This window comes from Falco peregrinus, chromosome Z (genome assembly GCF_023634155.1).
Source record: "Falco peregrinus isolate bFalPer1 chromosome Z, bFalPer1.pri, whole genome shotgun sequence".
Classification (NCBI taxonomy): domain Eukaryota; kingdom Metazoa; phylum Chordata; class Aves; order Falconiformes; family Falconidae; genus Falco; species Falco peregrinus.
In genome coordinates this window covers 53,645,570-53,673,545 of record NC_073739.1, presented here as the reverse complement: position 1 = coordinate 53,673,545, position 27,976 = coordinate 53,645,570, and the positions used below count along the sequence as shown (strand labels likewise).

At 35.6% G+C, this 27,976-nt stretch overlaps 1 protein-coding gene across 10 annotated transcripts in view; it reads right to left on the bottom strand.

The window, feature by feature from the left end:
* The window catches only part of PTPRD (protein tyrosine phosphatase receptor type D), a 380,554-nt gene that overhangs the window by 9,901 nt on the left and 342,677 nt on the right, over positions 1-27,976 (bottom strand). For all 10 annotated transcript variants that reach the window (XM_027792790.2, XM_055791311.1, XM_055791313.1 and 7 more), the window contains 6 exons: positions 27,672-27,826; positions 9,084-9,369; positions 8,432-8,610; positions 7,104-7,230; positions 6,075-6,200; positions 1,440-1,594 (listed from right to left, as the gene is read on the bottom strand). In XM_027792790.2, the coding sequence (XP_027648591.1) occupies positions 1,440-1,594; positions 6,075-6,200; positions 7,104-7,230; positions 8,432-8,610; positions 9,084-9,369; positions 27,672-27,826 (1,028 nt within the window). The remainder of the gene's footprint in view (positions 1-1,439; positions 1,595-6,074; positions 6,201-7,103; positions 7,231-8,431; positions 8,611-9,083; positions 9,370-27,671; positions 27,827-27,976) is intronic.

Genomic DNA, 27,976 nt, shown 5'->3' with positions numbered 1-27,976 from the left:
TCATTTCAGCATGAAAGATCACACCCATTTGGAAGGGATGCATAACCTACTGCAAGCAGTATTTCATTGCAGTCACAAGTGGACATGTTTGCATGGTACAAAGAACTTAGAAGAATACCATCACTTTTCTTTCTTATGTATGTCTGCATAAAAGCATAAATATTGCTTATTACTCCTCTGCTCTCAAAACTCATCAATGTTAGGAAGGATAAGGCTTGTTTTAATAATGGTTGTCCTTCACTTTCCCTTGTCAAATGAATCCCAAACACTGCTCTGCTCTGCTGTTCTTAGCAGGCCATAAACATTTCTAGCCCCACACAAAATAATAGGATTCAAGTAGTCCGATACACTTATTTTGTCAGTCTTTCAGATCAGGGGAGCATAAGGATCTCTGTTAAAACACACTGGTGTTTTAACAACTTCTGGTTGCTCATGGCTCTGGAAGCACAAAAATCTCTCTCCCTCCATACACTCATATGCTCTGGTGACCAAACTTGTTCATTTTGTCTTCATGATAGTATTGGCGCATTACTTGTCTTGCAAGAAGGACTTGGAACCTGTATCAGTATTTTGCATCTCTGTTACACAAATAATAACACTTCATCTACCAAAAGATAATGTTATAAAAATGAGTATCTAAAATCCTAATGGAATTTATAGAAAGCAATTTATTAAATGAGAGATAAGAGATAAAGGCACTATTTTTGGCCATCTGCTATAGACTCTGGAATACTGTAGAGAAAACAAAAAATAGAAGAATATTAAAAAAGGCCACCCTAGATTATTCCTACACACCCTGCTAGCTGTTTTCATCTGCATACCAACTGTAAAGGAATTGAGGGAAGTCATCACATCAAAAAATGGGAATTACATTCTGAAGTTAGAACTCACCAATCCAAACCTCAGTGATTTTTTGACAGGCAAAGTTCTGAATCAGCACTTTCTAATCCATTCCCTTTCTTGAGGTAGCTACCATTTTTATTTGTCTCATCTTGATTGTTATAGTGAACTACTGAGGTGTAACTAGCTTGTTTACAGCTAGCAATTCCCACCAATGTAACAGTCTCACTTTTAATTACCAGTGAAGAAAAAAGAAAACCAGATATATCAGCCTCTGATAAGGCTCTTCCTACTCTTTTCTGCGTGTAGTATTGACCAGATTGTTTTTACCTTGCATTAGGAGACATTTTAAAATGAAAAAATCACGTGCTTCCACATATTTCAGAAGAACCTTCTCCCTGTAAATGGGATATCACAGAACAAATCCTGCTTCATCTAAAGAAGTCCTATGCGTTCCTTTTTAGATCTTTGATTTGATTACATTTTCTGATAGTTCACCTGTGAAATACATTTACATACACACCTTCACTGCAATCAGCAATCAACTGTGGAAAAAACCTTATCTACATATGAGTTTCTTTGAGGCTTTGTTTACTTACCTGCAATGAACAGAAATCGGTCCATCCTGACCAAATTGCTCTTTTGTTTTATGCACTTGGCCTATGAAGTCAATAAATCCTTCTCCAGACTTTGGCACTCCTTGTTCTGGCCAGTCAGTGAACTGGAACTGCCTCACTGTTCGGGACTGGCCATCCTTTAACAAAAGACACAAATAATGTATCCCAAACGCATGTTCCAGTGGCTGGAAGTCAGTCAGCCAACAACCAGAAAGACAATCACAAAACAAAGACGTTGAAAGGACGTGGGGAACAGCTGAGATCACGTTTAGGAAGACTCCTTCAGTTGCGGTACTGGCTGGTGCTTTTGGACACGCTGGCCCAGAAACGCAGTTCCATTAACAGCATTGCACAGATTGCTTTCTGCACTGGATAGGAGAGTCATCTGACATTCTGCCTGTGTAAAATGTGTCTGGGGCTAAAGACATAACAATCTGACACGGTTATATGACATTTTGGTAAATTATGCTTTGAATCCTGTGGAATGCAAACTCCTTCAAATACTGGGTAGAATAAGGTCTCTCCATTTCCTAGATATGCTTATCTACTGCATGGCAGAAATATCTTCACTGGTAAGACTTGTTTAGTCATTGCCCTCTTGCAGATGATATCTTTAATAGAATGGTGCTTTTTAGGAGGTGGACATTTGCCTGGAAGTAGATGGGTCAAGACAAGGCAGTTGTTTAACAAACCATAAACTTCCCCTTCGATCATCATAAGTTCATTCACTAACAACTTGGACTCAGTCAAAAATTGAGAAGAAGGTTTTCCTCTCACAAAACAAGTTGGCCGTTCATTCCCTTTGGTTAGGAATACAACCAGGATTGTTTAAACTGCAGAATACTGCAGCATGGTTATTTTTATAATGAAGCCACTGAAAGCATTAAGTGCCAACTTCTGCCTTATGCCTATTTAATGTGTAAATGGTCAGGACACATAAACAGAAAAAAACCCAATACAAATAGATGAAGTCAATTTGTTCTGAATCTTCAAACATTGTTCTTGATTTTGACACTGTCAAGCTGCACAGCTGAAGTGTTTAAAAACATTGGCATAAAAGCATAGGCACATGAGCTACTGATGTGAACTAGTGCCTCTGGACACGTTGTTTCCTAAGCACCCACTCTGCCATGTCTTCAAAATGGCCTTCTACTAAATGAAACTCATAAAGAATTGAAACGATTACAGAAGGCCCTCCAAAAAAGAAAGAAGTTATGCTGGAGGCAAGAATTCCTTCCCCTCCCCCCTTCCCCCACCCCCTCCTCCCGGCCCCTTACCACAAGCACTCAGATATTACAGACCTTTGCAATGAAATAGAAGGGAAGGCCAATGCTTTGCTTTGCTTTTATGTTCCTCCAGTATTATGGATTTTTGTCTACCATGTCTCAGATGAATAAGGAAAACAGAAAATGGGTGTGTTTTCTAGCCACTGCTCCTTGAGAGGACACACACACACTTCTTTGACTTACTATCACTTATATTCCCACTAGACCACTGTGACAATTTAGTAGTCTATTTCTATGGAATGTTTTTGCCCACTTAAAGAACAAGAAATTCTGTTCAAAAGCATTTACCCAATTTTATTTCTTGTGGGCATCAACACAAAGAATTAAGTATTTTCTAACATAATGGCATTTTGTTAATGCAGACTTCTCTCATAATGGCCTCTGTGATCCCATTTTCCCCTAAGAAGACATAATGAAAATTCATCCTTCAGATAGCCTGAGGCACATGACATTAATTAATCACGAAGACAAAATAGGTTGATTGCCTTCAAAATAACCTCCCACTTTTCTAAAGTAAAGAAAAAAACCCCTGAAGTCTGACTCACTTGCAGCATGTTGGTTAAGGAAGGAGATAGAAAATCTTCAGCAATTTCTGACCCTGATAAGAATTACACTAGAATAACAGTAACTTTTTAGGGGTAGAAAGGATAAAAAAAGATGCTTCTTTACTTAAGCCTAGGCTGTCATTTGAAACATCACAAATTTCCATGTGCAAAGTAGATTTGAAGATAAATATGTGTTTTTCAGGTGTGTCTAAATCAACTGTGTTGGTATATTTCATGATCGTTACAGCTCAATAGTTCAATGCAAGTCTGTGAAAGCTGCTCTGACTTAGTTTTCATGGCAATAACTTCTGTTACTTAATGCTATTTAATGAACACATGACTAAAGTTAGTCAGTCTGATGCTAGACTAGCTTTAGACCATATTGGGAACTGACCGGCAATTCCGTAGAAAACAGTGCTGCTTTCTTTTAATGAGATGCTTGCCCACTGCAGTCCAAATACAAATGCCAAATTTCATTATAATTTTTACTTTCAAATATTGTCAAGTTTGCACAGTTAGTTGTCAAAGTACAAACTTTTGGATCCCTACGTGGAGCAGAGATCTTTCAACATATCATCATACAGACTGGCTGACCGTTTGGATTTCTTCTTGCTCCTTGCAGGATAGATTCAGTTGTCTTTTGATGAGGCTGTATAATTTATAATACTCTTTTACAGCCATCACTAATAGTTTAGCCTTAAACGAGATTGCTGCAACATACTGATCTCTGAAGTTTACAGAGAAAGTGAGTATAAACCAGTCAGAAGCAGTAGACTGAAACAGTTACAGAGGCAATTTCACCTTACAGCAATTCACAGCTCACTTTCAGAAGTAACAGGGCATTCCACAGCAGACACTTGCTGCTGACACCTACAAAGGGAAGTGGGCTTCTTTTCTTGTCCCTGGGAATAATTTACTAGCTTGGCTCTGCTAGAGCCCGCGTGGTGCTCTAACATTATGGATGGGTTTAGAGGTAAGAGGGAGAGAGGCTGAGAGAGGCTGGTTACAACCACTGCACTGTTTACTTTTCTTTGAATACAATTCAGTTAGATGGCCTCAATTACTGGGTGTGACAGCCATAAAAGCCTAAAGTACAGAAAACACACAGTGTGCATTTTGGTAAGTAGTCACCATTGCTTCCAGTAAATTTGCAAGGAGCTAAAGTTTCCTAACACATTTAGAAAATTTTAGGGTGGCCCTGTCAGCTTGCCAGTGCAGTGTTTGACAAAATTTGGACCATCAAAATAAAGAGATTTTTTAAATTTGAGAAGCATTTATATGTGATGGTAAAATGCCACAATAGGTCCATGAAGGTACATATACGCTTGGCACTTTTAAGAAGTGGTGTATTAATATCAGATCCAATAAAACTCTTTCTGGCAAATTAAGTTATTTGACCCTTTCAGACGTTTTAATGGTTTGCCAGCTATTAGTAAATATACTTTCATAAATCAAAAATAAATCCTAGCTCACTATAAACTGGAAGAACTTTTTGGAAATATATATTGTTTGCAGACACTTCAACTACATCTGTGGCTTTTTGTTATCAGTGCTATTTTGTGATCTGATCTTGGTGAACTATGTCATATAAGAACTCTTTCAGCTTGAGATTGAACAGATTTTTAATAGATGATCTATGAAAACTGTCAGCACGGTTTTAGTGAAATTGGTTTTTGCTGTCTATGCTTACAAGTGTGGTTAAAGGCTGTTAGGTTAGGAGCCCGTTCTCTTCTTTTGTGAAACACAAATAGGTTTGAGAAGCTGTGCGTCATGTGATCTTTACTAGATTTCAAACAGAATGAAAAACAGATCCAGTATGTCTACAGTTTCTTTTCAAAACCACACACCTAAGCCTATTTGCCAAATCAAAATGTTCACGTACTGATTTGGTGAGTGACAACACTGTCTAGCTCATTGTTGGTAGTATCTAATTTTATTTAAAACTTACATTAAAAGCAGCAGTTTAGCTAACTGTGAGAAGGTCTAATATTTTAGATGCTGACTGGCAACTAAGTAATCAGTTATTCCTGGACAAGTGTATCCTGCTACTTTGCTTAAACAAATAGAATACTACAGTCTCTACAGAAATGGAGGCTGTCAGTAATTTTTCCTGCCATGCAGACTAAATTGCTAGAAATGAAAAGTATAAGGATTGCCAAATATATATTTAAAGTTTATGTATATTTAATCTTATATCAGTGCTCAGTTTTGGACTCAGGAATTCAGATAAGAAATGCAGTATGAAAATGAGGATGCTAGGGTCACAGCTGCATGTACATACTCTGCAGATATACAAGAGTGCTGAAAATATGCTATGCCAAAAACCAAATTATGATGTGCAAACCTTGTCAAGCTTTTCTTATGAATGCTATTGGCTCTGCGGTTTCGAAATCTCAATGTAATGTTCATGCTCACTTAGTCTAGAGGGTGTTGCAAAACCACATATTTACAGCTGTAAGTGAAAAAACTGCCCTCAAAAATTTTCAAGGGAAAAATAAGGAAAAAAAGTAAAATGGTCCTCAAATCCTTCCAGCACAAATAGTTATTCAGAATCTTACATTGTTTTGCTGCCCAAATGTTAGATCTGAATGAAGTTAATTTTCTTAGACAAAAAGCATATTCATTTAATAAATTTATTTACTTGTTTTTTATTGCTTGTAGAAAAAACCACACCCATAGGGTTTTTGTAATAATAATAACAATTAAAAAAAAAAAGGCAGGAAAAGAAAGAAATTAATTTTTTCTTTTAAACTTATGTGAACTAGTGTAATGTTATATTAACTTACCCTTGCATCTGTAACCTTGAATTCCCTCAGAATATACTGTGGCATATTGTACTCTGCCATTGGATCTACCACAAAATACTGATATCTGGCTGAGCGCTCTGCAGGCCAGTACTGGTGGCATTTTTCCTACAAAATAATGAAGCAAAATAAATTTTGTGTTACTTGAGATCACTACTGTGAACTGGTATAAAACCTTTTTCAGTCAGATAAGTGTAATATTCATGGAAAGTGCCATTAGTGACAGGAACATGAACTGTTTGTCTTGCTGTGAACATGAAGTTCCATACCTAGAATAAAAAATGATCTTCAACACCGTGAGGGATTCCCTTTGATTGATGTATATCTGAACTCATTTATACTTCTAATTTCTATTATATACCACTGACAAGAGCTATCCTTAGCCTAATTTTCAACACAGAACAGAATTTAAATCTTGAGGCCACCTTCAGTTTTCTTTCTTCTTCCTGTTGAAGCAAGTCCCCCTGGCCTCTGCATCCACTAGCCATGTCCTGAATCATGTCTTTTCCCTAGACACATGCCTGACTCAGATTTCACTTATCATATACTGGCTTTACTTTGATGTAATCCTGTCTAGATAGTAAACTGCTTTGTTCTTTCCATTACACTAAGCAGCACTTGAATGAGTTTAGGACGGTAAACTGGGTGCTGAAACTTCAGAGTTCAGTGCTATGAAAACAGATGCTGCAAATAGAAGTTTCCAACTAAAGAAATCCTCATTTTTCAATAAACAGCAGTGCTCTGTTTGTATACTTTAGAATATCAACATGCAAATTCAGTTGCTGAATCTCAGTGTCCCCCACAACAGAATACCATGTGTAGCTTGTCTATTGCGATACATCTACACATTAGAAAACCTTACACCTCGTGATCAACAATGCCACTGATATCTCAAAACAACAAACCTATATCCTCACCTTTTCCTTTAGACATTTTCATAACAATGAAATACTATAATAAAAAATCATGATGATAACCATTTTAGTAAATGAACATTACAGCAGTACTTACTCTGCCCATTTCTCGTAGCTTAGTGAGCATGACCACAATTGTAGAATTATGCTCCCAGAGCATTCTCCAGAAGTCTTCAGTCGTTTCTGCTAAAGGACCCTGTGTAGCTATATAAGCTTTTTGTTGTCTATGTTGAAAAAAAGTAAATAAATATCGTAACCAAAAAAGTGAATTGATACACATGATCTCTGTTTATAGGTAAACATTAGAGGGAATATGTATATATTATTAATAATAACCACATTAAAATCTTATTATGATTGTTTAATCAAACTATGGCTTATTATTTTTAGAACTTTGAAAGGGGAATTACTCTGTTAATATTATGATGTATTACTTTATCATTATTATTTAAATTTTAATGCAACTCTAATAGCTCAATTTTGTGTGCTATAAAAAGCACTTAAGAAACACTTATTTGTGCTGGTTCATTTTGTAGAAATAACTGTCTAACAATCTATTAAGTTTAGGAATTATAGCATCAAGCAGTTTCTGTATTAACTGCTTTCCAGCAGTCTGATGCCTCCAGCAAAAGTGAGGCAGGAAAAAAATTCAGGCATGGAGTACACTGATTTCCTGCTTAAAGCTTCTGGATCAGCAGCTTTATAGCTTTATAAGATGATGAACATTTCATGTTCTTGCTTCTTTCGATCAACAGAAACACCCCTGTGGGTGACAGTGGAGATGAAGTTTGTTTCCAATTATAAGCAGAGGCTCAGAAAATTATCTCTGGATACAGATACTCAGGTACACCTAAACTGCCTTACGGAAACTATACTGCCCCTTCTATGTGCCTTTTTCTAGCAGCTGCTTCATAGCTGAGAGCGTTTGCTGCGTGTTGTCATGAAGATGCTGATGGGCTATACAACTATTTATGTATAAAATGCTTTTGGCAGCTAGGTCTATTCTTAATTAGTGTTCCAAGATCACAGGTTATCACTTTGACACCGAGAGTATACTGTATGTTATTTCTATGTAACTTTTAAAGCAGAATAGTTGTGAAAAAATAGAGGTTCCAAATCAGGAATGTGCTTAAAATCTCAGTAACTTTCAGCATGTAAAACACATTGGAAGTTCTCAATGGCTTGAAGGTAGATAAAAATAGAATGCTTAAGACTATGTCATTTACAGAATTTTCCTGTATTGCATGAGTGAAAATCTAAACCTTTTAAAAATATGTAAAACCCCATCAAATCAAACATGGCATGCTCAGACAATAAACGATACTAGTTTTCAATACTATTTTTTTTTTAATTTTCAATATAATTGCCTAAATCATTTTGTTAAATTTTAAAACAGTTCACATAAGAACACATCTGCGTTAGTACCTGTATCCATCAATGAAACTGGCATTAATATAATCAGAGCCTTCTACTCCTCGGATTGGCTGCAAGCATACCCTTGTAGACTCATATGGCATAATATTGACAAGGCGATTTTTGAATTTATTACATGGAAGATTGGCACTGATGAATCTTGAAGTGTGAGCCTTAGAGCTAGCAAGACGCTGTTGAAAATAGATTAAAAGAATTAAAGCCAGGTATAACAAAAACAATTGACACTATCAGACTTGATGGTCTCTGCTCATTATCCATTAACAAATAATTTCAGTTTCAGATGCTTACTTTTCCATATTCTATTGCATTACCTAATATTTGTAAAGCTCCTTTTAACACCTTATAAAAGTTTTAATGTCTGCTCCATTAATGCATATGGAGAAATTTGAGTATTAAACTGTTATACAAACACATACTTCAAGTTACTGAAACAATAAAGCACCAGCAGGATTAAACCACCCTTGTTTTGTCAGGAAACCAACTGAGGATAGAATCACATATTTGACAAAGGATTGTCTTAAATTAAAATTTCAGCCTGCTGATGTCTTATATTTTGATTACTGGAAATAACTGGTGGAGGACAAAACAGCATCAAATCTTATACCATTTGTTTTTGGATCCCAGCAACATAAAATCCCAGTACCTTAAATTCCAGTTCCATTCCGGTGACATTCTCCCCTGTTTCTATTTGTGTCAACTTCTGGATATATGCATACAGGTTTCTGGCTGGCACTTCGGTATTTCCACACGTCACTGCTTCCAGCAGTGCATCGTGGATAAAGATGTATTGGTCCTCAGTTTGAACCATGTAATTCCTCTGTGCTCTCATTAGAGTTACGTGGCCATAAATATCTACAGTCTTTTCATGCTTTATTCTCTCTAACATGGCATCTATCACAATGAAACAGCCAGTCCTGCCGACTCCAGCACTAAAAGAAATGAACAGAGGAGGGAAAACATGAAGGACTATTTCATGCATTGTGCTTACATTTATGGCATTCAAGTTTTAAAGTTTCATAACACTGATTTGAACTGAACAATTTTCTGAATACGAACATCAGCTTTTATGAAAGAGGTTGGTGCCCTGAAATACGTAAATTCCTTTAACAGTCATTACAAGGAATTGAGAATGTGGAATGCTTTTACATGAGATCTTTGCATCTTGCAGTTTCTTGCAGGCTTGACTAAATAGAAATAACCCACATTGTAACATGTTCTAGAAATATGTGTTCTTAAAAATGGCAATTAATGGAGATGATGAATACTCTGAGAATTCAAGATTTATTTGTAGCACACTTCTAACTCATTAAACATGCTGTTGTTGCTATTCTGTACAGAAGTGAATTTATCGGCAAACAATAACATTACAGAAAATGAGTATTACATATTTCTATTGTGCTTTTGAGGTAAAATTTCTATCCCTCTCCCAATTCTGTCAATGGACTCCTATTAACACAGTTTGTTCTCTCCTATGCTCTTCCACTTAGCCAGGCCATACTGTTACTCTTTGCAATGAAGAGCCATGCCTAATTAACTGTGCTAGCTGTAGGCTGGGGAAATCCCCAGATGGGCACTTCAATGTCTGTCTTGCATCTCCTGGAAAATGCAAGAAAGATCTGGAATGGCTAGAACATAGACCATGATGCTCAGTCATCACATTATTTCAAAGGACAGATTATAAAAGGACTAAAATATGCTTAAAGACAAAGCCTGAAATCACAGCACTGAATTAGTGTCCAGACTGGATAAGTAATGCTTTTCAGACAGAGGCAAAGGTAGTGCTTCCTTACAAGTTCTGGCTTAAGTCAGTTGCTGGTTTTAAGCAGGAGCTGAAGCAAAGTCACATCAATTCTGCTGAGGCCAAAGAAACAACTACTTCTGTGCTCTCTGCGCAGTACAGGGTTCCTCAGGAATAAGTCTGAGCTAGAAAGTTGCCTTCCCCTCTTTGGTGGACTTGAGGGTAGATGACATGGGTCAGCTACTGTGAATTTGGCACAGGAATAAACTTGATCATTAAATGTTCAGCTGAATCTAAGAGAATTAAACCTTTCTCAGTAACAGACCTACTTAACAGCAGTTTATTTTTATACCTGCTGTCAAAATGTGTTAAAATGTCTCAAGGATTTGTAGTCGTTCCCTTCCTGTCTTAAAGGTGTAGTCTGCTACATGCATGGGCTACCTTTAATAGCTCCTGAGGAAGATTTTATGAAATCAGGAGAGGAAAAAGAGATATGCAGTTCTCACCTTGATGTGATTACTGTTAGTCATACATGATCCTTCATTATACATTTGGTGTAACTGAACAGGAATGATGTAGAAGGCACATGAAGAAGACTACAGAACACACAGGCCCAGATCCAAATATTTAACTTGTGTGATGTTTGGACATCAGCTGTACTGAATCAAGTCTTCAGATGGGTGACTGCCTTTTTGCAGCCAGGTATATGACTGAACTTTATTAAGTTTTGTTTCAACTACTTGTATACATGTACCTATGTAAAGCACAAGCGAAAAATAAAATGGTGTTTTGTGTATCATTTTTGTATGTGGGATCACGTCATACCTGTGACAATAAACGAAAGTTTCTGGCCTTCTAAATACTTAACTGTTTTCAGTCAGTAACAAATGCAGGAAGTAGTATAGCAAGCTACAGTTTATAAACCCTGAAGACATTGACATTATCTAAGTTAAGGATATTTAAGAACACCACAGTCTGCCTTTTTTTAAAATCAGAGAAACAGAAATAAAAATAATTACAACCAGGTTCTAGAGGACAACTATATAAAAAATAAAACCTCACAGTTCCTATATTTTCATGAAATATTAAATAACCTAAGTCCATCCTGAAATTGGTAGTTAAGGTAAACCTTTCTTTCTTGCATTATGCTTTAAGAATCTTTGCCAGTTACCAGTAAAATGCATTTACTTACAACCAAATCAGAAGAAGTACAGAGAAGAAAGATGTTTTAGTCTTACATGAGGTAAGTTTTGTTTTTAGTATTCTACATTTATGTATTGTTAACCATGCATTCTTGCCGCCAGTTAGTCTTTCCAGAAGCAAATCTCCTTCAAACACTGAGAACTTCTGCTAACAGACCAAATGCATCAATCCCAACTTTCTTAGATGGCACTCTGACAAGAAGTGATCAATAATGTGAGCTTAAGAAAACTTACCAATCAATGATATTGATCAGTGGGAGTTGTAGAGAAAGAAAATATACAGATAAATGAAATGACAGCTATCCTAGCTAAATGGGAATTCATTTACCTTGTACAATAAAAGCTCTGCATTCCAGGAAATTTTGGTGACCTTAATGTTGGTAGTAATCACGGAGAAAAACTAAAAGATATTGTCTCATTATTGCTTTTTTTTTTTTTTTAATTGCAAATGAATCAACACAAGTAGCGCACAATTTCATGTCAGATTGGTCTCTATGAAAGCTTTAAACCATTCCTTAAATGACACCTGTTTGCACTTAGTTTTTATCAGCCTAACAAAAACTGGCCAAGTGAGAAATAAGAAGGTTTGACAGTGCAGATGTTCTCAGTAGTTTAGAATATGGTTCTCTTTCCTATCATGCATTAATGAATTAATGTTCCAGCACCATGTTTATAACTGGATATGCCATTTTTGAGATCAAACACTAAAAGGTTCACTGGTACCTACAGACCACAACCACAAAATTCTGACCCAGTTAAAAGCTTGCACTTTCAGCTGGAATGAGCAGTTTTCATTTCTTCTCTTCACATCTTGAATTATCATTTATATGTTTATTCTTCCCCAGAGCAAATGCAAAGAGGAATAGATATTAGCATACTGTACCACAGAACATATTTGCTAGTTTATAGGCTTATGCAGAGGTTGTGAAGATCATGACACCAGACCAAAACACATTTATATGCATGAATGTTTTTATGATAAGAACGGAGGGGGTGACACTCTACATTTGAGGCACTGGGCTTCACTGGGCTCCTGACGCACTCCTCTCTGGATCATTTTAACCAGCAAGATATTTTTCTATCTTAAGGTGTTCAAGATATTCCATCTCCACCTATTACAAATGAGCCACGTGTCCACCAGACTACCCTTGTTAGTTTCCATGAAAACTGGTACCAATGCTATGAATATTTTAATTTTCTTCCTCTTCACACGCACATACCTTCTAACTCCAAACTCCAATCGCTTCCTATCAAGAGAAAGAAATTATTCTATCTTTATCCTGTTTCTCCTTCTGTTCTGCTACCACACAGACTTCTTAAAATGGTACTGATAAGATTACTGTGAAGCCATGCAGTTTGAATCCTCACAAATAAGCCACTGGAACATGAAATAAAAATTAATTCCTATGTACTTTCTACTAGTGATGATAATTCAGCTAAGGAGAGTAATTTTACAAATTAATTCTACACTTAGTTATTGCTTTTCTTGCCCTTTTGGTTTGCATCTTTTGGTGTCAAACTTAGAATTTTAGAATACTCTATCATTTAAACTAGTGATATTATGTTTACAAGCTGAAAACTTAAGCAATCTATTAAATAGGCACGCCTGCTAGAAAACTGTTATTGCTTCAAATATTACCATTTATTCTATTACAACATTTGTTTTCAATTTCTAAAAATCTGACTGACTCAGTCCCATGAGCTGAAACATGTTTAATGTCCTGTGAAGCAATACAGCTGCAATTCACAAAAAGAAAAATTAAGAGGCATAAGGGGGACATTCAACATTAAAATCACTGTATGGATGTGTTAAAGGTTGGCTTTTGTGATTAATTTGTAGCTGTTTAAGTGATGATCCTTTACTGATACTTCAGTGATTTGGCAAAGGAAGGGAGTGTAATTGCCAGTAATCACAGGTCATTTAATTGGAAGCAAAGACAGTAAAATATGGACCAAAAATCATTTAGGATGTTTCTGACTTGTATCAGGGGAAATTTTTATTTAATATTACAGTTTCAGATTGAATGAAGCTTGCATTTAGGAACTGAAAGTACATAAAATTTCTTGTGATATGGGAAACATATAAAAATGTCTGGATTTTATTGAGGAACTTCGTATGATTAATTAGATTCCAATCCCGCATAAATTCTGTAGTAGCTCTGCCAAGGGCAATATTTAGATTATTTTCTCCTTTTCCAGTTAGCAAATTAGAACACAGTTGGAAATCACCCCTCTGTCCAGGAAGCAGAAAAAAAGCCCCTTATGAAACCATTGAAGATTATTTTGAAGTGATACATCTGACTAAAACAGCATAAAGAACTTGTGCAAAGAGGTAAATTTAAATTTTGTTTTAGAAAAGAAACTGGGCTGCTTCAAGAATTCTGTTACTGGCTTACAAGAGACCTTTGAGAATTGATGTGGAACTGCACAATAACTTTCTTTTCTTCTCACTGTGTTTATGGTCAGATACCAGCAATCAAATTTGGTACGCGATACATTTTTAGGTGTAATCCTTCACCAAACAAAAGACTTTAGGCATTGCATTTTCTTCATCTCTGTGCTATGCATGGAGGCAACTATATTTGTCGCTGAAGTCATATAAAGCTTCTTAAAAAGAACAAGACAAGAAAAAAATCAGAAAATGAGAAGAATTCATTACAAATAGATAAAGCTCACTCTAAAGTGAGTTTTCCTGTGACACCTCCCCAGAGTTTTCACAGATAGGGGGCAAAAGTATAGGAAGCTTACAAATCAAAAGTCAGCTTTAGAACTTTCTTCCTTTACTGAGCTTTATTGAAAGGAAATTCTTCATATTCCATCTGCACATTCTCAGGATTCTACCCTTACCATAAATTCTTCAAACATAGCTGCCCCAGATTTAAGTCAAATTTTTTGTAATATGCAATTGTAGAAGTGTAACTACTTGTCTAATCCTCAGTTCAGCTCTGGAGAGATCAAGCTCATGAAGCTCTTTTAACAGATTGTATCATGAACACAAAAAAACCTCTCAAATATTGAAACGTATAGAATCAAAACTCCAGTAAATATATCTAAAATATCTCATGGACAGGGAATAATTGTTTACTAAAATACAAGCTGAGTTTTCCATGCAGAATAAAAATGTAGCACTAGTAACGCTCAATAAAACAAATCAAAAATGTTTTAAGGGACACCTCTAACAAGGACATTCCACGACAGCAGTTCAGTTCCTCTCACCACTTTAAATTCAGGTCTGCCCTAAGCAAGAACTTTATAGAAATGCAGAAGGACTCATATATATCTTAAAAGCAATACAGGAATGTAATTGGGGAAGTGCATAATGTAAAAAGCAACTCCACTAACTGACAGCTCACAAGTACTAGAAATAATTTACTTGTAAGCAGTGGAGAAAGATGTACCATATTGCACTGTGAAAATAAAAGATACATAAGTAGTTTATTAAAGTAATGGAGTGAAGGAAAAACAACATCAAACTACAAATATTACATCCGCAGGTAACTTCTCAGCACACTTTTAAAAAATGTAACAGTCATTTACATAAAGTTACATTTTTGCACTGCAATTACATATAGAAGATTTCTGTAGATCTAATTGAAGGATTTTGTGTGATACCTTTATTCATTCTCATACTGATTCATTCATGCACTCCCCTGTGAATCCACTATTTACCGAAGGATTCTGTAAATTTTCCTTTGAATTTTGAAGTCATTCTGCATGCCAAAATACTGCCCTTGCATTTGCTATTATGACAAGCCATGTGGCCCACCTCAAGAATGGTAAAGAAATTCTAAGGTTGAAAAGAGGATGATGATGTAGGAAGGAGAGGTTAATCAAACTAGGTATCTCAGCTTGAAGTAAACAACACTTAAGAGAAAGGGATATATGAAAGAAGGGCACAAACCAATGAGTTATGTGGAAGAGGTGAAAAGGCGATGACTATTAACTTTTTGCTTGTAACACAAGAAACAGGATCATGAAATGAAATGATGAGACAGAATTTAAAACAAACAGGAAGTAGTTTTTAATGTAGTATGTAATTAAATTGTGAAACTTGTTGCTAAATACCATGAATGCCAAAAATAAATTCATGGAGGAAAGAATCTATTAAGGGTTATTAACCAAAAAGTTACAGACACAACTTCTCCTACAGAAAGACTTTTATTAGACTTTGCTGGAATTTGGATAGGCACTCTAAGAAAATAATATTCTGGACATGTCCTGGAGGAGGAGCTTGCATACGCTGTCTAAAATTGGTCTCATGGTCCCACATACTTAAAACACAAGCATTCCACTTCCCTGTCTGCTAATCAGATCATCTAGACCTCTTCCTTTCAATCAACACTTCTGCCTTGGGGTACCTGACACTTTTAGGAACTATGCCATCGAAAAGGACTATTTTGGATCCTTGTTTTTCTTCCTTAAAAGGGACAGAAGTACTTCTGCCTTCTTTCCTGAAATCATGAATTGTTGGTGGAAAAAAAAGACCTCTTATTATTCTGCTTGTGAGATGGAATATAGCAGAAATTGCACAATATGACAACTAAAAAGTTTTTTGACCCTACCACTTCTTTGTGTTATCTTGGTTTCCCTTCAGAGTTGATTGTTGATTTTATATAGCAATACATACTGTCCATAATCCCGCTTTTCACAGAAGATTTTTATATATACACCTCACTGAGAATCACTATATCACCTGATTTCTTCAATTACTCAGGTATATAAAGAAAATAAATTAGAATAAACTGTACTGTTTTATCTGTGCACAAAGACTTACTGTGATTTTTTATTTCAAAATCAATCCAGTTCTCAGATATCCTCCTTATTTTTATACTTTTCTATATGCAATGTTACATATTCAGTGTACTGCATTCTGTATTTAGTATCAAATAGTAACTATCCTAAAAGTATCTTCTTTGAGAGATTTGTTGAATTTCAGCGTATATTTTACATCCTTTGTAGTGTACAATGCATTCGCAAAGCATTCTTGTCATTATGCATTCAACTCAAGAAGGAAAGAAAGAAAGAAAGAAAGAAAGAAAGAAAGAAAGAAAGAAAGAAAGAAAGAAAGAAAGAAAGAAAGAAAAAGAAAGAAAGAAAGAAAAAGAAAGAAAGAAAGAAAGAAAGAGAAAGAGAAAGAAAGAAAAAGAAAGATGTAAAAGCTACTGAAATAGAGTTTAGTGAAATAGTTTAGGAAAAGACTGTATTTCAAGGTTAATTTAAAAAAACTCACAACCTTCTGTGACTTGTTACCTTCAATTAAAGACTGATCTATGCATGAACAGTTGTAGTAAATACGGAAAATAATACTTCTGGGTAATTTATGAGAGGAAGTACACTGCAATCTTGTCATCAATAAATAAAAGTTAAGATTACAACACAACAAAGAAGCCAATAAGCAAAAATTATGCTGCTTGCTCCTAACAGCTACTCCTTGCTTTCTTTATATTTAATCCTGTTTTGCATTCTCAGAGTGGAATGTTTTGAATTGTTTTGTACTTTTGCATATTTCTGTGCTTTGATTACATTTTCATGTGGAAAATGTAGAAGAGCTATTACCCTATCTGTGTGGGACATAGAAAGGTGAACTGATCCTATCTGAAAATGAATTAAAAAAGTCAGGAAGAAATGTGTTCTGCAGTACTGGATAACAGGATGACCTTGAAAGTACTTGCTGAACACTAAGGTCCTTCCTAGTTTCAGACTCCTTCCTGACACCTTCCTGATTCTAGGTGTTTGTATACCTATTGTGGTCAACAACTGTTTCTTTTTCTTAACACTGACTGCACTCAGGATCCCTGTTTTTAAAGTTGGAACGCTAATATTTTCCATTTATTACATTTATGTTTTAGACTGACAGAACAGTGGTGAGGTCCCAGATTGTCATCTGCAGACAGTATTGAATCTGGCAAGTACAAAGCAAAGAAGAAGATGTAGTACCAGGTCTCCTCAGTCTGCACTGGCATTATTTTTTTCAGCATCAATCACAGTTCAAAGCCCTAAATGAACTAGGCTCTAACTGTCTAAAAATTCCTTTTCTTCTCTTTCTTTCCTACTTTGTAAAGATGGAAATAACCAAAAAGTAGTCCTCAAGCTTGAAGCTGACAGGAGTTTAGTAGCACTCTTATTCTTTTGGATCTCCATATCAAGATGCCTTTTCCTTTTCCATGGATAACTGACATATATTCATTCAGATGATGAGAAAAACGTGATCTTGCCATCTTAGATTTGGTTTGAACTGAAACGGTTGCAATACAGTAATAATGCAGTGAGATGTTACACAGCAGAAAACAGAGAAGAAAAAAAATGAGGCTTCCCTGAGAAGCTCCTATCAAGGCTCATGCTAGGCCTCTGTTTTCTTAGATCAAGTGGTGAAATGAATAAATACATTTTTCAATATCTCTGACAATACTCCACCGACAGCTGAAGAGCTTGGTTACTGGTACTACGTCTGATGTTTCCTTTCTTTAATGTTAGCAGTCTTTATACCAGCATGAGTTCTCTGTAACGCAGTAGAAAATCAGTTAGTGAGAAGTTAATAACACTGAGCATTTTACATTTCTTAATTTGTCATTTAGAGGTTGGACACTGGTGTCTCTTTTTTGCAGGATTTTGAACTTATGACCAAATACTGTGGACAAGTTATAATGAAAATCTTAGTCAGATCTTAGTTAAATTTAGGTAGAAATTTCAAAGTAGCTGTAAAATGAACTTGGGTAGTATTACAGTAATTTTTCAACAATTAATTTTCAACAATTTGTAAAATTCAGGAGGGAAAAAAAAAAAAAAAAAGGGCACCACACCAGCAGTCATTGACAAATAAGTGATGAGACCCTGAAGTCTATAAAAGTATGAAAAATGAAGATTAATATTCAGGGCAGAACACTGAATGAAAAGCATCCACAAAAAGGTAACAGGACTATTTTTAAAGCTCCTTTTTACTTCTAGAAACTAAATAGGCTTTGATGTTGATTACTTTAGATAAAAATACAGCCTGTTTGAAGATAGCCAAATACACTGGGTAGCCAAGTTGATGCAATGTGTTCCAGTATACTGTGTGTCCATGGATATTCCGGAATTTACTGTAGGTACAGCTGGGAAATCTCAGAGATACCCCTTTCCAGAATTCAGCTATTGGGTTACAAAAATATTTTCACATTTCCTGCAGATGGCTGGATTCTTTTCTTCACTCATAATTTTAATTCAGAATTCATTATGGACAGCTGCTGGCTCTGATAGAACCTAATTGCTCTTTTACTAGACTCAGCTGCAAGCAGTCAGATTTCCTTTTCCTTTATAGAGTATATTATATATAAACATGGGCGGGGAGAAAAATAACCAATTAACTAAATACATATGGATAAAATGACTCACTAAGAGCACTGATCAAATAATGTATCAAACTACAGCTTAGGTCAAAGGAAATTACAGGCCTTGTAGGACATGATAATATATATATGGAAATAATTATCAGCGCTAATATATTTGTAATTTGAGATAACACATGGAAAAGGCACAGCTTCTGTTAAAAAAAATCTTCCTGAAAATTATTACATTTTAATAAGAGGCAGGTTATTTCACTCAGTGAAAAGTCATCAGTCTCCAGGAGATCTCCTCAACCGAAACCATTTGTCGGCCGAATCCAAGTCAAGTCTCAGTATGTTCCCTGAATGGTTTAGAAAGAAAACATGGCGTAATTCTGGAAATATTTTTGCTGCCTTACCTTTATTAAAAAAATAATCAAAATAATAAGACTGGGGAATAGTTAGTTGCAAAGGCTACAAAAAAAGGGTACGTCACGAACGAGGGAGCAGAGATGGCCAGCAAAAAGACTAAGGATGTGAAGATTTCCTGCCACTTCCCTCCACAGGACAAGTACTGAAGCAGGTTAGGATTTTGCTGCCCTCGTTTTCTATGATGGATGAAGACAAGGGGAAGTTGTAGACATGTAAAATAAGAAACAGCATTAAAGAATATTCTTTTTTCTCCCTTTATCTAAAGATATTTAGTGAAATGAAGAGACACATCTCCAAAATAACAGTAAATTGATACCTTCTAACACAATATCTGAAACTACTTGTCAGAAAATAATACTTAGACAAGGAAAAAAGTCAAAGATAAGGCTGTTTGGTTTTGTTCTTTAAAATGTGTGTACAATCCTGAATATGAACAATAAAGTATCCACCAGCTTCTCCAGCTAGTTAGAGGAATAACGGGGGCAAATAATTGAAGTCCTTATGAAACAGGGCTAAACTAGTCATAACTGCTTGCTGCTGGCAAGGAAACTTTACCGAAATATTCTTGACATTGGTGTTTTATACTTTCCCCTGAAAGTTTTGACATCTGCCATTGTCAGAGACAGGATACCAGCCTAGACAGACCACTATGTTCTTTTACAGATTTCTGACTTCTACCAGAAACAAAATCTTGCGTTGTACAGTCATGGCAGTTTTTTAGGATTTCAAAAGATAATCCAGCCCTGAGTCACAGCAGTGGGGGTGTAATCTCCCGAACCACAGGCTCAGTGCCAACCCTAGACGGCTCTATACACAGGCCTAATTTAATCAAAAGACCACAAATAGCTATTTTCCATTATTTGAAACTGCATGAAGAAATACTGCTATTATTTGTTATTTGTATGCTTTATAATTTTAATAATTCCAGTTAAGTTCCAGTGAATTTTATGCTTATAAAGAATGGCAGCAGACACTGTCCACACAGCAGTTTCAGTTCAGATTTTAGGAAAGGCTGGTTTGCTGTGTATAGCTGTTTTCTAACTTAAGGTGAAACTAGAAAGTGGATCAGCATCAGTTTGGTGGTATTTGACACCACATGGAGGACTTCTAGATAATGTAGCATAGTATTTTCCTATAAAGACTAATACCAAGGCAACTTAGTCAATCTTTAAAGATCCTGCACACTGTCACATTAAGTACTATATGGTAATCTTTATAATGTTCATAATTCCAGGTTTTCACATGTGAGCATCTAAATTTAAGGAAACAAATTAGAGACCTAGGCTAATAAGAACCAGACTCCACTTAAGTTAAAGAGTGATCAGTTGGAGAAGGTATCTTTGCAATCAAGATGACCCTAACTAATGACACTCAAATTTGAAACAGAGAAAAAAAAATGTTCAGCATTACACTTCCATCACTGGCTGTGTCAGCATACAGATGGAGACTCTACTTTTTGTTCGTATAATTGCATGAGCATAGCACAGCAATTAGGTGAAAAATCTTACCAGCCAGGGTCTTCAACTGATGAAGCTTTTGGAATCTAAATTTTCACAGCCTTGAAAGATTTTATGGTGAGAATATGAAGGTGAGTCCTGACATGTCTCTCAGTGATGACACTTATTACACAAGTGATTTTATATGTATATATATATATATATATGTGTACACACACACACACATATATATTTAAACACATATTTATAAATATAATAAAGTCTTGCTGTATTGATGACTTGTCAATCAGTGTGCTGGTGAGAAATCAGTCTTTGGTTCTACCAGGTAGCATTTATCAAGCTTTCTCCTAGACTTTTTCTCATTTTCCACTAGATTCTACAATTCCAACTACATGAAGACAGAACCGCTCAAAAATATCTAGATTAGGAGTTTCACTTCTTTAAACAGAGATCAAGCTCCCAAGGTATCAAAAATCTGCATGCTTTGGTGTACTCTGTGTAAGGAACATGTAGAAATGAAGTAAGTCTCAACAAGAATGTTATGTGTAGAAATGAAATGCCGCCCAGTCAGTTACTCTGACTGCACGGTCAGAGTAATTGACACAATCAGTACAAATGGAATTCAATGGAAAACATGGAAACATGGACATTTACTCATTGCTGTGTTCTTATATTAAGATGAACTAAACATCCTAAAGCAAGGTCACCAAGTATGCATTAATTTAAGAAGAGAATCTAACAACAACAACAACCTTATCTGTCCCCTTTTGTTTTTTATTTGTGAACAAAGAGAAACTTTGAGAAAAAAAAAGTTGTCTTAATGAGCTATATGGTGATCTACAACCTGGATAGGAAAGAGTGTTACAGTGTTTTTGTATATGGATAATGTACAATACTGTCTAATATATAGTAGCAACCCAATAGCTGTTGGATAAAGACATGTAGGTAAAGCAGAGGAAGTTTAGAATATTTCTGATATTAAAATACTTGTCATACTAAAATGCCTTTACTATCTTTTCCTCTTCAGAGCTTTCAGCTGTCCAGGGAAGTTAGATAGATCCTGAGTTTTTCTCAGGGTAGGGAGAGGAAGGAATGAGGGAGCTTTTAGTATTTTTCAATCTTCTTTGTGAGATTTCTCAATATGTACTGGGGTTATTGTTTTTCCCCGCATGAAAAAGCATAGACAGTCATCTGCAACTTACTTACTGCCAGGATTAGAAAATGAGTACTTGTGAGGCGTATGGCAAAAGTGGTAGGGAGATTCAAAAGATATGTAGGGGAAGTAAAACAATAGATTGGAAAACCACTGCCATTATATATATATATATACATACATATATATATATATATATATATATGTATGTATGTTTTTAAAATTTTATTTTTTATTCTGAAACACTGAATAAAAATTATGTAAGTATTCTACTTTAAGAAATAGAAGATAACACTGCGTTCTGTTATTTTTTGAAAATTAGCTTGTTTTTACTGTACTAATGGGTTATGTTAGTATACTTAGACATGGTTTTACTTAAACCAGTCACATTCTTCCAAACATCCCAGTTTTTCTGTTTGCAATAGCAGCATTAGCAGTACCTGCCAAAACTGTTCACAAAATATCTTGAAGATATGCCCCTTGGTGATGGTATTAAAAAGAGAGATTCGAACATATGGGATTGCACTTACATGTTAAGCTTTTATGTAGTGTTACTGAACTAACTACTAAAGTTTCTGTGATGTTTTGAAAACAGTGGAAAAAAAACATCCTCCGGTGCTATTTTATTGTGATCTGATTAGCACCTGTTTGCCTGCACTAATCCAACTTCAAACAAAAATGTATGCTTTCCCCACTATCATTAGACCACACATTACAGCCCCACAGATGCAGAATCCTAGGGTTTAAGCCTGCATACTCTCATTAAAGAAACCTTTTTTTTCCTACATCAGCTCTGCAAATTAGGGCAAGTCATGCAGAGATACTGGTTGGATTGTGATAGTACTCAAGTTCTGTGCAAGGGTACTGAAAGAATACGGATTTAAAATACAACAGTCTGTAAATGAAAAAGCATCTACCTGCATGAAGTATTTCAATGAACACAGAAAAGTCTTCACACAAGGTATTCTAAACAAGCCAAGTCAAGATTTGAACAGACATCACAAAAAGTATCTACAAACAGGATGGGATTGTTACATTTCTTTTGTGTTATTCTTTTTTTATTTTTGCATCCACCTTTCCCTTTGATTCAGCTGCTTTCCTCCATCAAATCTCACACTGAAAAGACTGATACTCCTGTCTTTGGGAGAATGTAACTTAAGCAAGGATCACGGAACATGGCAGTTTATGACAAATATGTTCCTAAATTTAACTTTATCTTGATTTGGGCATTGCTTAACTATCTTTCCTGGTGGATATAGACAGAAAAATACAGATTTTTTGTCCTGGAAAAAGAGTGCAATGGCATTATGAATTTATATTTTTACAAGTACACCATTTTCATACAGGTAATCCTACCAGAATATCGGGTTACATACATTAAAAAAAAAAAAAAATTAAAAATCTGCATTTAGTTTTGGTCTTGACGTTCCCTTTAATGCTTCACAATCCTTTCAGCAATGATCCATGTTTTCATCTTAAAATTACATAGCTTTAATTATACTTCAACTTCCTTTTCAGATTAAAAATCTGCCAACTTTTCTGCACAAGTAAAAGCTTTGACTAGTAAAATGTATATATGACATTTCTCAACACGTTTTTAACTTCTATATTAGATTGAAATTCAATACTGCACAGGCAACAAAACTTAATAATCAAAAGTAGATGTGTAAATGACATGCAAATATGTCTGTTGCATGGACATTAGTAACAAATAATTACTAATATTATCATAAATTCTGAACAAATAATTATGTATTTTTCTTTGGTTTCATCAAACAAAATTTGTTATAAAGTCTTATACTTGCATTTGTTTGACATGCATTTATCAGAATGGTAGTTTTGAATGGTAATACTTACATCACAGTTAATTTCACCAGTTAAGACTATGCATATTTTTTCTGGTCACTATTACATGAATAGAATGCATTCAAATATTTACAGGGTGAGTTATTCAGCTGTCATGTGTTTTCACCTCACACTTTTTCCCACTAAGCACACTGTACGTTATTAAAATAATTATTCACACATTCAACACGATTTCCTAGGAACAGAATATTAAACTAGGTTATCAGCTACTGAGGCTTTGATACAAACTGCTCTGGGGCCACACTCATGAACTGAATCTCTAACCACCTTGATTCTCTATAGGATATATAGCCATATCCCAAAACTACCAAGCAAATTGGAAAAAAATGAATCTCTTAACATGAAGTGGACTGAAAGATAACTGTTGGTCACTATTAAGGCAAATGTGGAGAATGCAGTAAGGAAAAGCTTGGGCTAAACCTACAATGTCTATTTATAAATACAGAATAAATTAGGGCGTTGCTCTCTAAGGATCAAAACGCAGATAGCTGGTTCTCCTCTCAGGCAGGCTCCTGTTGTTTTTACAGGGTGTTTACTGGAATCAAAAGTGAAAAGGAGATAACTTTTGAGCAGTAAGAAACTCTGAGCTAAATCCACAGAAATATAGACAAACAGCTTCTCCCTGTACTTAGTTGCCCACTAGCTTTGCTTTTCATTTTTTTATCGGTTAAAAGCTTTGCAGAAAAAAAATGCTTCTTCCACAGCTTTTTCATATCTACTCTTTCTTTTTACCAAACAGATTTTGAAAAGTAGTCCTTCTTGTATATTTTACTTCTATAACATGCCATTATTTTAATTTCCTGAGCTCTGACAGGTTGTTAGGTACTGGAAGAAATATAAAAGAAAGCACCAGTGCTATCTCAGATGTCTTACACTGCCCATTATGAATCCCATGTTCCCACCAGGGAGTAAACTCACATTATTCCTTCAGTGGGATATCATGGGAAAGCACTGCCTACCATAGGCAAAGGATACCGGACATGGTCTTGTATCATACTGTTTTGTTCTAGTGGAGAAAGTTTGAAGTACTTTTAATATCTAAATGATGGCAGTACATAAGCTTTAACAAAGAGACTTAGGGAGTCCTGAACACAACATGGGAGACAGAGATAGATAAGATACAGAAGAAGGAAAAAAAGGACTTTTTAAAAAGGTTGCAGAGGCAGACTAGGAGCCAGCAAAGAAAGAAAGGAAAGCAAGAAGTTTTTCAAGGGCAGATAAAATATCTCCATGGAAAAGGATGACTACCAGAAGACAGTGGAAGATGATGCAAGACAAAAGCTGGCAGAAGAATGCTACCATTGGATGGCAATCTTTCTTCACAGAACATACTAAGACATGTAAGAACATATTTTGTATTGAAACGGTTCAGCAGTATAGTAAAAAACAGTGAAAGGAGTTTGAGAAAATAGTGGAGTTGAAGGACAGAAATCAAATATAATTAGCAGCCCACAGAATAAAGGGTAGCCCAGACACTGGAGAGAAAAATATTGGAAAAAATGAAATGACTGAGGATGAGAAGGAAAGGAGAGAGTGGAATGGAGGAATTTAGAAAGTGAGCAACAGAGAAGAGAGGAAAGAAAAATCTGAAAGCAGGTTGTAAGATAAAATAGATAAATAGAAAACTTGCTTACTTTTCTAGTTCAAAAATAAAATGGTTTGGGTGGTTTTTTTTTTCTCCTGAGCTTGAAATGACACATTTAGGCATGTCCAGTACTTTCATTTCAAACTAAATGTGGAAGTTTTTCATGCTGCCGAATGAAAGATATATCTTTTAGCCTAAAAAAAATTGTGCTGATGTTCTGTCATTGTTCCTCTAATTCAGTAATGTCAAATTCAAAATAATAAGCCAATGCAAATCTCAAAATATAATGTTGCTACAATACGCCTGAAAAGAGACATCCACATTAACATTACTGCTGTAACAAAGACTTTAGTAACTTATTCTTGTTGGTCTATCACTTAGATATCACACTAACACTGATGAGTTAATGAGTACACTCAAACTTTGGGCTGTCCACAACACTTCCTGCTACATGCTCAGCCACATAAAATTTTTAAATACATAGACATAAATCTGTAAATTTCGACGAAATCTGGGTTCATTACTTGTTCTGCTCATATACAAATTTTTGGGAGTGGGATTTAAAAGGTTTGCTAAAATAATAGAATATGTAGAAGCCCACATTGTAGAAAACAGTTCATATGAAATGCCTACAATCTTAATGTCTTGAGAAGCTACACCTAAGGCAAAGAGCTTCAACACATTTACCACCAGGATATGCATATTGTAGAGTATTGATAAATAAGAAATTGGGAAAAACAGTCCCTAAGCAGGCAGCAAATCATACTACACAACCTGATCACCACTTTCACTGAAATTTGCATGTGTAACCAATGACAGAGACAATAATAACCTTGCATTTCATCAATACCACTGAGTGACAATAAGCTCTGTATTTTATTTCATCTTTTCCAATGACTTGCTGCATGACTCTTAATAACTGGTTTAATTCATCTATTTTTGCACTGAGAGAATTTAGGTAATTGTACTAACTTAACAGCCTTCCCAGAGTGGGAGGATTCATTTCTTCTATTAGTTTTGGTTTTGATTTAGAGCATAGCATCTTTACTGCTGAGCATCTTTGGAGGGACGCTTTTTATGGATCAAGCTGTCAAAATTATAGCTGAGGCAATCCACACTTCCAGCCAATATTCAAAATATTTTAAGATCCTGTAAACACAGGTACAAAAAGATTTTGCTTCTTTCAGGAAATACTCAGCAAACTATATAAACAGATTTGTATTATTATTTATATTTATTCCACATTCCTAAACCTGGCATTTCAATCAGCAGTAAATAACTATCTTCCATACTCTTCGGTCTTTCTAAACAGTTTGTGCTTTTCGACATTGAAGTCCTGCTTATTTTGTTTTCCTGTTGACTTTATTTTCCTGTCTTATTTACAAGAGGCTCTTTTAATCACTTTGAAAATGTTCAAATAACCATCATCTATGGCTGCCTTATTAATATGTAAGAAGCCAGAACTAGAGGTAGTTGGTACGCTGTAATCCTTGTAATTCCTATTCCCCAGTTTTTGGATGACAAAAAGACTGGTTTTCAAATGTGCAGACCATTTTAAGCTTCAGTGAACAAGGATTAGTAGCTCTCAGCCTTACTAATTGAAGGTATCCCAAAATGAAGTTCACAAAAATTTGTGACCTTAGGAATTCACTCTGAAAGGGGCAGGACAGTAAACTACGTAAGCTATACCAACACAGACCTGGAACGAGGAGGGCCCATCTCACAGCTTACTTCTATCAGGATTAGCATATACATTCTGATGACTGTGTTATTTTAAGGCTTTCTAAAAGATCTGGTCTTGACAAATACTTCCAAAGAATCCCTGTCTCTTTCTCTTCATCTTCCTTACTCCCAGAACTTTCAAAGGAGCTGATGTTTTTCATTTCAGAATTTGTTAATTCATACCTTATAATGCCTAAAGAGGTTTGCTACCTTGCAAACAGCATGGAGCCCTCATTTCCCTGGAACTGAGCTCAGCCTGTTCCCAGGTAACCTTTGCAGTTCCAGCTCCTCGCAGTCCTAAACTGAGCGTTTAACCTCAAATAAAGATTAAAGTTTCTACCTATTTTCAATAAAATTTGCCATTTATCTTTCTTAATTTTCATGTTCTTGACTTTCACACACAAAAAAAGTAATAATTTCAAAAGCTCTTTCATTGCTCAAAACACACTTTCTTTGATATTCAGGTTCTTAACACTATCCTTTTTCTTTTTAATGCCACCTTCATAGTGCCATAGATACATATGTACTCTCCCTGCAGACATTCTCCCTGTAGATCTTCAGATATTCTAAAAGTAATTTTTCTTGCACAGACCAAAAAAATAATTCTGGCCCACCCAAGTTGGCAGTGCCATAGTAAGGTCCCCAGTTTGCATTGCAACCATCTTTTTACTTTGGCAGACTCAGACATCTCTTTGAAAGAAAATGTTTTTGTCTGCAACAAAACAGAAAGCAGAAATCTTGACTTAAGATGCTTTGAAAGGAATTCTGGGCTTACCTGCAATGTACAACCATAGGTCCAGCATCAGGTGGGTTGCAGGTCTTGACTCGTCGCAGGAAAGCTAAGAATGGCGTTGGGTGTTCTGGGACACCATGGTCAGGCCAGGCAGTGAACTGGAATTGCCTCACTTCCCTTTTCTCACTTGAACCATTCTATGAAATTTAAAAAAAAGTCATGACAAAACTGCCACTGGATGCAATACTGGCATTTTAAAATGAAACAACTGCAGAAGCATATATTCCAGCAAAGTGTATTTAAATTGCATTTGGGTTCACAGAGAAACAGAACTCATGCTATGGAGG